This window comes from Carassius auratus, chromosome 48 (assembly GCF_003368295.1).
Source record: "Carassius auratus strain Wakin chromosome 48, ASM336829v1, whole genome shotgun sequence".
Taxonomy (NCBI): Eukaryota; Metazoa; Chordata; class Actinopteri; order Cypriniformes; family Cyprinidae; genus Carassius; species Carassius auratus.
The window spans coordinates 11,383,475-11,395,760 of NC_039290.1; the positions used below are offsets into that span (position 1 = coordinate 11,383,475).

Consider the following 12,286-nt stretch of genomic DNA (forward strand, 5'->3'; position numbering starts at 1 on the left):
CGGGCGCACGCGCCTGGACCTAAGTTAACTTCCGGTCTGTGTTGTGTATATCGGTCTGGCTGCGTGCCATCTACAAACGCAATTAAAGCCAAGGTGATGAGTAGACTGAAGTTGGACTCAGGTGGTTGTGCTGCGGGATGTGTTTCCCATACATTTATTTATTTTTGGAGACTCGTCACAATTTTAAAACATCAATTTTCAAAAAGGCTTCTTTAAATAAACATGAGTAACGTAACGTTATGTACTGCACGTTTAGTAATAATAATTCCTAACATTTATATGTTTAAATATCAAAACGAGGCACAGGTGTTTTTATATCGCTGTATCTCTGAAGGAAGACTTGCATGTTATATGCCTGATAAAGCAGCGTGTGAGCGTACCAGCTCTGTTTCGTTCACAGCTGTTACTGGGGAAACCTCTATTTCTCGCGCTTTATGTCTATGCTTTAAAACATCTCCTGCTGGCAAAGAATGAATTTGCATTTTCATTAAGTCCGCCTGATCCACGCAGCAAACATATTTTGTTTGTTATCAAACAATATCTACTCTAGAGGGACTTGGCTGTTGTTATTGATTCTATTTAGAGCCTACCAGAAGTTAAGTTAGGTCCACAAAGCACGCACGCGCAGTAACGTTTGTTTATGTTGATGCCGTTGAAACCGTCTATACAGGCAAATTATTATAATCATTAGCTTCTCCTACTTTTTTTTATTGATGTATAGTGCCAGTTTATCTAGAAGTGACGATTTTGTTCTCACTGACTTGGATGGAAACTGAATTTTGCGCATAAGTTACATTCGCATTTTGGATGGAAACACGGTTATTGCCTTTGAAGTTGCAATGCATATTACCAATAAAAAATTACGTTTTCAGATATTTACGGAAATGTACAAAATATCTTCATGTTACATGATATTTACTAAATAGACAAAATTTACAACATTTTTGGCATAAAAGAAAAATCTATAATTTTGACCCATACAATGTTTTTTTGGCTATTGCTAAAAATATACCACAGTGACTTAAGACTGGTTTTGTGCTCCAGGGTCACATATGACAATTAAAGTAGTGTAGCGTGAGCGAGAGAGAGCACTTCTATCAGCACGATTCCACCTATCCCACCTTCTGTTAATCGACAACGAATTGTGACTCCTGGGAAAATCTTGATGTCACCTTATCCCTACCCCTTCAGGTGCTGAGGCCATTGTTTCAGATCATTAGTTCACGTTTTTGTAGCATATCCATCCACTGCAGCTGCCATACTGAGACTAGATATGCAAACATCCCTTATCTGATTGCAATCCAATGACAGGGATGCATATTTTGAAAGGACAATAGCCTATAGAATGTATTTTTTAAATGTCCGATATTCCTCAAATAACATTATAGTCCCGTCTTGTCTAGTTAATGAAGTCGCGGCATAAATTGTCATTATTTCGTCATCAGATATTAGTTTTAACTAATCAACGAAATAATGCTTAACAAATATTTTTCATTGTCGTCTTCATTAACGAAATCAACACTGAAACACACAAAACTGCCAAAGAGGTTCATGATCTGGCAAGCTCTAATATGATTGGCTGGCTTTACACAATTTCCAGGAGTTAGAGAGGAGATTTTGATTAATCAAGATTTTAAACACTTTTAAGGATATGAAAAATAACTATTTTCTCTTTGAATATATTGTGCAGTCTATTTTTTTCCTGTGATGCAAAGCTGAATTTTCAGCAACTCCACTCATAAGTTTCACATGATCTCTCAGAAATCATTCTAATATGATGATTTTCTGTTCAGGAAACATTTCTGATTATAATCAATGTTGATTTTGTGGCATTAGCGACATCCAAAAGTCTGGTCTGTTTCATGTTTCATGTCTGAATCACATGCTCACGTAAAAGTCTTTCCCATCAAAGCTTTGGTTCTATTCTTGCCCATGAATTTGAAAATCCCTGCTGAATAAGCTTTTTTAAACCATTATTCCCCGAAATGCAGGGAACGTCACCAAGGCAACGTTTGTGAAATGCTCCCAGACCACAGTCAGGTCAGTACAAGCAGGGACTCAGATCAAATGCTGAAATGTGTTGCATATTGTGCAATTGCTGGAAAGCTGTGTCACAGTGCGAGGCGGCTGGTGACCAGTCTGTGTTAAATGTGGTCAAGTGCCACACAAGCCTCATCAACACTCCTGAAAGAACACTTGTTTGTGCTCTTCGAACGTGAGCCCGAATTGGACATCATTATCTCCACCACACCGGGTGTGCCTCACTCGTCCTGAAAAGTGAAGCTGCGGGCTCTTTGATCGCACCCTGGCGGCTAGCTGCAGTACAGGTCATAAACCGCACAATTTTCATACAAGCGAAAGAGACTTGAGTCAAAATATATAAAACAAATTACACTTTCAATACAATTTTAGCTAGTAATTTGATGCTATATAAACGGGGTGTGTCGTTATGGTTTATTGGGTCTGGGGGAGTTTGATACCTCAGCTTCATCTCATGACACTAATGTGCAAACTCTGGCTCCAAACGAATCTCTACTTCACAGACTCTGACTCCAAATTAACCTCTACTGTGCAGACTCTGGCCCCAAATGAATCTCTACTTCGCAGACTCTGGCCCCAAATTAATCTCTACTTCACAGACTCTGGCCCCAAATGAATCTCTACTTCGCAGACTCTGGCTCCATCCAAATGAATCTCTACTTCGCAGACTCTGGCCCCAAATGAATCTCTACTTTGCAGACTCTGGCTCCAAATAAATCTCTACTTCGCAGACTCTGGCACCACATGAATTTCTACTTCGCAGACTCTGGCTCCAAATTAATCTCTACTGCGCAGATTCTGGCTCCAAATTAATCTCTACTTCGCAGACTCTGGCCCCAAACGAATCTCTACTTCGCAGACTCTGGCTCCAAATTAATCTCTACTTCGCAGACTCTGGCTCCACCCATTGAATCTCTACTTCGCAGACTCTGGCCCCAAATTAATCTCTACTTCGTAGACTCTGACCCCAAACGAATCAGTACTTTGCAGACTCTGGCCCCAAACGAATCTCTACTGTGCAGACTCTGGCTCCAAATGAATCTCTACTTCGCAGACTCTGGCCCCACATGAATCTCTACTTTGCAGACTCTGGCCCCAAACAAATCTCTACTTTGCAGACTTTGGCCCCAAATGAATCTCTACTTCGCAGACTCTGGCTCCATCCAAATGAATCTCTACTTCGCAGACTCTGGCCCCAAACAAATCTCTACTTTGAAGACTCTGGCCCCAAATGAATCTCTACTTCGCAGATTCTGGCCCCACATGAATCTCTACTTTGCAGACTCTGGCTCCAAATGAATCTCTACTTCGCAGACTCTGGCCCCAAACTAATCTCTTCTTCGCAGACTCTGGCTCCAAATTAATCTCTACTTCGAAGACTCTGGCTCCATATTAATCTCTACTTCGCAGACTCTGGCTCCATCCAAATGAATCTCTATTTCGCAGACTCTGGCCCCAAATTAATCTTTACTTCGCAGACTCTGGCTCCAAACGAATCTCTACTTCACAGACTCTGGCCCCAAATGAATCTCTACTTCGCAGACTCTGACTCCAAACTAATCTCTACTTCACAGGCTCTGGCCCCAAATGAATCTCTACTTCGCAGACTCTGGCTCCATCCAAATGAATCTCTATTTGGCAGACTCTGGCCCCAAACGAATCTCTACTTTGCAGACTCTGGCTCCATCCAAATGAATCTCTATTTGGCAGACTCTGGCCCCACATGAATCTCTACTTTGCAGAATCTGGCCCCAAACGAATCTCTATTTCGCAGACTCTGGCTCCAAATTAATCTCTACTTCACAGACTCTGGCTCCAAACTAATCTCCACTTCACAGACTCTGGCTCCAAACTAATCTCTACTGCGCAGACTCTGGCTCCAAATGAATCTCTACTGCGCAGACTCTGGCCCCAAATGAATCTCTACTGCGCAGACTCTGGCCCCAAATGAATTTCTACTGCGCAGACTCTGGCCCCAAATGAATCTCTACTGCGCAGACTCTGGCCCCAAATGAATCTCTACTGCACAGACTCTGGCCCCAAATTAATCTCTACTTCGCAGACTCTGGCTCCATCCAAATGAATCACTACTTCGCAGACTCTGACTCCAAACAAATCTCTACTTCGCAGACTCTGGCTCCACCCATTGAATCTCTACTTTGCAGACTCTGGCTCCAAATGAATCTCTACTTCGCAGACTCTGGCCCCACATGAATCTCTACTTTGCAGACTCTGGCCCCAAACAAATCTCTACTTTGCAGACTTTGGCCCCAAATGAATCTCTACTTCGCAGACTCTGGCTCCATCCAAATGAATCTCTACTTCGCAGACTCTGGCCCCAAACAAATCTCTACTTGAAGACTCTGGCCCCAAATGAATCTCTACTTCGCAGATTCTGGCCCCACATGAATCTCTACTTTGCAGACTCTGGCTCCAAATGAATCTCTACTTCGCAGACTCTGGCCCCAAACTAATCTCTACTTCGCAGACTCTGGCTCCAAATTAATCTCTACTTTGAAGACTCTGGCTCCATATTAATCTCTACTTCGCAGACTCTGGCTCCATCCAAATGAATCTCTACTTCGCAGACTCTGGCCCCAAATTAATCTTTACTTCGCAGACTCTGACTCCAAACTAATCTCTACTTCACAGGCTCTGGCCCCAAATGAATCTCTACTTCGCAGACTCTGGCTCCATCCAAATGAATCTCTATTTGGCAGACTCTGGCCCCAAAACGAATCTCTACTTTGCAGACTCTGGCTCCATCCAAATGAATCTCTATTTGGCAGACTCTGGCCCCACATGAATCTCTACTTTGCAGAATCTGGCCCCAAACGAATCTCTATTTCGCAGACTCTGGCTCCAAATTAATCTCTACTTCACAGACTCTGGCTCCAAACTAATCTCTACTTCACAGACTCTGGCTCCAAACTAATCTCTACTGCGCAGACTCTGGCTCCAAACGAATCTCTACTGCGCAGACTCTGGCCCCAAATGAATCTCTACTGCGCAGACTCTGGCCCCAAATGAATCTCTACTGCGCAGACTCTGGCCCCAAATGAATCTCTACTGCGCAGACTCTGGCCCCAAATGAATCTCTACTGCGCAGACTCTGGCCCCAAATGGATCTCTACTGCACAGACTCTGGCCCCAAATTAATCTCTACTTCACAGACTCTGGCTCCAAACTAATCTCTACTGCGCAGACTCTGGCTCCAAACGAATCTCTACTGCGCAGACTCTGGCCCCAAATGAATCTCTACTTCACAGACTCTGGGCCCAAACGAATCTCTACTGCGCAGACTCTGGCTCCAAATTAATCTGTACTTCGCAGACTCTGGCTCCATCCAAATGAATCTCTACTTCGCAGACTCCGACTTCAAACGAATCTCTACTGCGCAGACTCTGGCCCCAAACGAATCTCTACTGCTCAGACTCTGGCTCCAAATGAATCTCTACTGCGCAGACTCTGGCCCCAAATGAATCTCTACTTCACAGACTCTGGCCCCAAACGAATCTCTACTGCGCAGACTCTGGCTCCAAATTAATCTGTACTTCGCAGACTCTGGCTCCATCCAAATGAATCTCTACTTCGCAGACTCCGACTCCAAACGAATCTCTACTGCACAGACTCTTGCTCCAAACTAATCTCTACTTCACAGACTCTGGTTCCAAACTAATCTCTACTGCGCAGACTCTGGCTCCAAATGAATCTCTACTGCGCAGACTCTGGCCCCAAATGAATCTCTACTGCGCAGACTCTGGCTCCAAATGAATCTCTACTTCACAGACTCTGGCCCCAAACTAATCTCTATTTCGCAGACTCTGGCTCCATCCAAATGAATTTCTACTTCGCAGACTCCGACTCCAAACGAATCTCTACTGCGCAGACTCTGGCTCCAAATGAATCTCTACTGCGCAGACTCTGGCCCCAAATGAATCTCTACTTCACAGACTCTGGCCCCAAACGAATCTCTACTGCGCAGACTCTGGCTCCAAATGAATCTCTACTGCGCAGACTCTGGCCCCAAATGAATCTCTACTTCACAGACTCTGGCCCCAAACGAATCTCTACTGCGCAGACTCTGGCTCCAAATTAATCTGTACTTCGCAGACTCTGGCTCCATCCAAATGAATCTCTACTTCGCAGACTCCGACTCCAAACTAATCTCTACTGCGCAGACTCTGGCTCCAAATGAATCTCTACTGCGCAGACTCTGGCCCCAAATGAATCTTTACTTCACAGACTCTGGCCCCAAACGAATCTCTACTGCGCAGACTCTGGCTCCAAATGAATCTCTACTGCGCAGACTCTGGCCCCAAATGAATCTCTACTTCACAGACTCTGGCCCCAAACGAATCTCTACTGCACAGACTCTGGCTCCAAATGAATCTCTACTGCGCAGACTCTGGCCCCAAATGAATCTCTACTGCGCAGACTCTGGCTCCAAATGAATCTCTACTTCACAGACTCTGGCCCCAAACGAATCTCTATTTCGCAGACTCTGGCTCCAAATTAATCTCTACTTTGCAGACTCTGACTCCAAACGAATCTCTACTGTGCAGACTCTTGCTCCAAACTAATCTCTACTTCACAGACTCTGGCTCCAAACTAATCTCTACTGCGCAGACTCTGGCTCCAAACTAATCTCTACTGCGCAGACTCTGGCTCCAAATGAATCTCTACTGCGCCGACTCTGGCCCCAAATGAATCTCTACTGTGCAGACTCTGGCCCCAAATGAATTTCTACTGCGCAGACTCTGGTATTGTATAATATTTTGAGTGTAAAAAAACAGCCAACCAAAATAATTTTGTTGCGGTCTAAATTGATTAGGTAGCTCAGTTTATATTATACAATACCAATAAAACAAAAACTAAAATGAAAAAAACAAAACTGTTAAACAATTAAACTAACCAATTGTAATACTATTTTGCATACTGCTATATTTTAAAAATAACAACATTTTTATATTCATTATTTTATAAAAAGTGCAAAAAATAGATATTACACTTAATACTACAAATTAAACTTTATTAAACTAAATCAATTTAAATAACCAAATATTATTATATTATTTTGAATATCAATATTAAAACTAAGCCACAAGGTTGCCTCTTCAGGGATGCATTAATGATTGTGTGTTTGAGTATCACATCAAAACCTAAATGTGCAAACAAAAACAGCGAGACTTGTTGAAACAAGCAGCAGCTTGTTAGCAGAGAAGCTGCGCTGTTATAAAAACTGCTGACTTCAAATTAAAATAACAGAAATATGGGAAGCCTCTATTGCTTTTCCTTGTAAGAAAGTGTGCAACTCTTGAAATGGAGAAGCGCTCTGATAAACACAGAGACCTTGGCCAGGGTAGCATCAGTACACCAGGAAATGAGAGCAGGATTGTGGTATTTCCCTCCGCAGCGCCTTGGGCCGCTCTCGGCTGCAAACACAGCGTACGAGAGAGAAACAGCCACAGCCGCGCTGGAATGCTGACTTAAGAGATTCACACTGAACTCTCTCGGAGTAAACACCAATGGCCACATTCTTTACCTGCACATGTCCAAAATTCTGACGTCAAAATCGTTCAATAGCAACAGGATTTAATGACAATAATAGGATGTAAACAGTAGTAAAGCCTTGAGCAGAAAGCATAGATGAAACCATTAAAAATGACAAGAACAAAGACATGATGATACGTTTTGTAATTAAAATATAAAAACACACATAGATAAAGTTCAATTAAATAAACAGAAAAGTCTATTTTGCATGTTTTTGTATTTTTTTCCACTAGTCTGAAAAAACATGTTATGAAAAGCCAAATAGCCCAAAACTAACCAATGCATGAAAAAAAGCTTGTGCCTGTAGCGTCTTGCCTTAAACTATAAATAAATAATTTATTTATTTATATAATCTTTACTTTATAAATATAACATTACTAACATTTAAAATTTAAAATGTAATTTGGGAGCCGTGTGAAAGTAATGCATACTGACCGATGAACTCGTGTAAGAAGACGAGGGATGCGATGTAGCAGGCCAGACTGAGGAGTTCGGCTACGATCATCAGCCAGTGCCACGTCTGTATGGTCAGCGCCACCATCAGCAGCTCCGTCAGGATCAGAGACGTGAACGAGATCGCCACGATGTGCACAAACTCCGACTCGAACAGCAGCAGAGCCCCGTACATGATGATGCTACCTGAAGAGACGTCAGATGAGCCAACACACAGAAATCACCACCAGCATCTCTGAAGATGAACAAGAGACCTGCAGCAGGGTGCTGGCATGCCATAACTATTATATTAGACAGTCATATGTGCATGAAGTGTAATGATCATATGTAGGCCTATGGCGCCCATGAGAAAGAAAATTATTATTTTTTAAATGTACTATTTTATATATAAAAAAAAGCTCTCACAAAGAGGAACTTCTGGGACTAAATATTTTTAAGATGACATACTAAGATGAGCATTAAAAAAAACTGTCTACACAACTTAACAAGTTCTTTCAAGTTAAATAAAGAACTTTTGTCCATTCATTTTTAGCTGCAGATATATAACAGAGGTTAAGATTTGCCTCAAAACAGAGGATTCACTTTATGAGAGCGCAGAAATTCCCTGAGATTGTTATATCTGCCATCTCAGGAAAAGGAAGAACACTTCCATGGATTTAGTTTTCTTTTTTTTTTTCTTTTTTTGAGCGCTTCCTGTCCTGAAGTGTTATTGTGACCTTTGAGCTCGAACACAAACACCACCGAGACTGAAAAACGTGAGTGAGACATACATGAAATTCCAGCTCTATTTAAAGCACAAATGCAAGCATGTTATAGATTGGGAACTGAAGCCTGCTTTTTGGGTGAAAGCAGATGAGTAATGAGGGATATAGGACGTCTCTTCTGAAAGCAAGCTCTCAAAGGATTGAGGAAATACCCAGCGCAGTCTAATGCAAACACCAGCGGTGTGACGCTGAGGGATTTACACACAAAGACAGCGGGTGGAGGCTGCTAGAGTGCCGCAAACAGCAGTCGTGGAAAAGCTCCTTGTGTTACTGGGCTATTATAGACATAGACACAAATAAACTATTCAGCGCGGGCGAGCGAAAACACGTGCGTGGGTTTGTTTGGATAAAACAACATTCACATTCGCACAATGCCTCTGAATGGATGTTACAATCACAGTTACGCTAGACATAACCGCTCTTCTCAATTTCCACACTACTGCCCACTGAGCGAAGCTTGCTGCAGAGTTCATGCGTCACACCAAAGGGTAACATAACCAGAGAATTTGCTTACCTTGGTAGATACTGATCAAGACCCATAATAAGAAGGTTTTGAATGAAAGAGGCCGTCCCTGAAAAAAAATGTAATTAATATTTAAAATCGTGATTCATTAACTAAATGGTCTTCGGTTCTTAATTTGACACTGACAGGGTCAAAGATACCTTTAGAAGATCTTTGTAAAGTTCAGGATATAACATGGCCACCTCAGACTTGACATCTTTATCCAAAACCAGAGAGAAAACTGGGAACATGGTGTAGATAGTGGAGTATCTGTGAGGCACAGAAAAAAAAGAAAAATTATATATATATATATATATATATATATATATAAATAGGCTGCATTTATGCAATATCAAAAATACAGTAAAAACAGTAATAATGTAAAATATTACAATTTACAATAACAAATTTAACACTATGTTATTCCTGAATTCCTGAAAACAGCTGTGCTGCTTGTACAAATATAAATATATTTTTTTTTCAGGATTCTTTGATGAATAGAAAGTTCCAAAGAGCATTGATTGAAAACATCACTTAGCTCTGACATTTAACAGTGAATAAAAGTCAAATGCACCAAAATACATTATTAGACATTTCGCTGGCTTGTACCCACATATATTTGATATGTGGAGAAAGTCAGAGTGATAGATCTAGATTGATATCTGTACTCATGTGAGTGAAGTTGTTTGATGAAGAGTTTCATCATTTTCCCTGAATTAGACCGGACCCAAGCCTGTCTGCTTTAACCCCTTGTTCGCTTCAGACATCACAAAGAGTCTTTTGATGTCCGTCAGATGTTTCTGGAGCTGTTCTTCAAGCTCAGCGGCCGTGACTCTCAATGGAACAAAACCCTCAGCGATCCTCAAATGTCAGAGCTGTCTGAAACACATGGCTGAAATGCCAGAGATTTTAACGAGTGCAAATGAGTCATCAGCTCTTGCACACTCACCCAATAATGAGGAAGCCTTGATAAAGTGGAACAGATGCAAAGTAGAAGACAGAGGAGAACACGGCCTGTAGAAACATCAGCACAAACATCAGACAGCAGGCAACCAAAGCCGTGCTCTACTCAGTGGTAAAACCAATCATCCATTACATGGCAATACTCTGCTACTTTGATATGTTTAGTTGTTTATTTATTTATTTATTTGTACACACACAAAAATTTGGGATCAGTTAGATTTTTTTATGTGTTTGGCTGCATTTATTTGACCAAAAATACAGAAAAAAAACAGTAATATTGTAAAATAGTATTACCATTTACAATATTTTTGGGGAATTTGTGAAGCTTTTTTTCAGGATTATTTGATGAATAAAGTTTATTTAAAACCGAAATCTTTTCTGTCTTTTTTTTAATCAATTTAACACATCCTTGCTGAATAAAAGCATTAATTACTTTCAAAAAACAAAAAGGAACTGACCCTAAACTTTTTACCAGTGTTGCAAAATACAAAAAAAACTAAACTAAACAAAAAACAATAAATAAATAAATAAATAATAATTACCACTGCACACAAAAATGACAATATATAAAAAATATATTATAATTAAATTGATATGATATGTAATTATAAATAAGCAAATAAACAGATAAATAAATCAGTATTGCATTAGAATCATGTCTAACAAAACAAAACATGGAATTATTTACCATGGTACACAAATATTATGGTATTTTGGGTCATATAAAAAATTACAAATACGATGATATAAATAAATATTGCATTTATGGTAAAATTATTATTGTGCATATTACATATAATTTTAATTTTAAAAATAATTAAATAAAATAGCATGGTATTACAGTGGAATACATCCAATTAACTATGCTACTTTGTGCAAAAATCATTTGTTAGTGATGTAATAGTAATGTTTGTTTTTTCACCAGCATCAAAACACCTACAGCAAATGAATATACAGATCTTTCTCAAAAAATTTGCATATTGTGATAAAGTTAATTATTTTCCATAATGTAATGATAAAAATTAAACTTTCATATATTTTAGATTCATTGCACACCAACTGAAACATTTCAGGTCTTTTATTGTTTTAATACGGATGATTTTGGCATACAGCTCATGAAAACCCAAAATTCCTATGTCAAAAAATTAGCATATTTCATCCGACCAATAAAAGAAAAGTGTTTTTAATACAAAAAAAGTCAACCTTCAAATAATTATGTTCAGTTATGCACTCAATACTTGGTCGGGAATCCTTTTGAAGAAATGACTGCTTCAATGCGGCGTGGCATGGAGTCAGCCTGTGGCACTGCTGGGGTGTTATGGAGGCCCAGGATGCTTCGATAGCAGCCTTAAGCTCATCCAGAGTGTTGGGTCTTGCGTCTCTCAACTTTCTCTTCACAATATCCCACAGATTCTCTATGGGGTTCAGGTCAGGAGAGTTGGCAGGCCAATTGAGCACAGTAATACCATGGTCAGTAAACCATTTACCAGTGGTTTTGGCACTGTGAGCAGGTGCCAGGTCGTGCTGAAAAACAAAATTTTCATCTCCATAAAGCTTTTCAGCAGATGGAAGCACGAAGTGCTCCAAAATCTTCTGATAACTAGCTGCATTGACCCTGCCCTTGATAAAACACAGTTGACCAACACCAGCAGCTGACATGGCACCCCAGACCATCACTGACTGTGGGTACTTGACACTGGACTTCAGGCATTTTGGCATTTCCTTCTCCCCAGTCTTCCTCCAGACTCTGGCACCTTGATTTCCGAATGACATGCAAAATTTGCTTTCATCTGAAAAAAGTACTTTGGACCACTGAGCAACAGTCCAGTGCTGCTTCTCTGTAGCCCATCTCCTGCACACGCCTGTGCACGGTGGCGCTGGATGTTTCTACTCCAGACTCAAGGTCTGGAATCGATCCTTCTCCACAATCTTCCTCAGGGTCCAGTCACCTCTTCTCGTTGTGCAGTGTTTTTGCCACACTTTTTCCTTCCCACAGACTTCCCACTGAGGT

The 12,286-nt window shown here is 40.7% G+C and overlaps 1 protein-coding gene across 1 annotated transcript in view; it reads right to left on the bottom strand.

The window, feature by feature from the left end:
• The window catches only part of LOC113065882 (probable phospholipid-transporting ATPase IIA), a 51,412-nt gene that overhangs the window by 2,465 nt on the left and 36,661 nt on the right, over window positions 1-12,286 (bottom strand). Inside the window, exons 24-27 of the mRNA XM_026237437.1 lie at window positions 10,262-10,326; window positions 9,474-9,582; window positions 9,325-9,382; window positions 8,029-8,232 (exon numbers count right to left, since the gene is read on the bottom strand). Of these exons, the coding sequence (XP_026093222.1) occupies window positions 8,029-8,232; window positions 9,325-9,382; window positions 9,474-9,582; window positions 10,262-10,326 (436 nt within the window). The remainder of the gene's footprint in view (window positions 1-8,028; window positions 8,233-9,324; window positions 9,383-9,473; window positions 9,583-10,261; window positions 10,327-12,286) is intronic.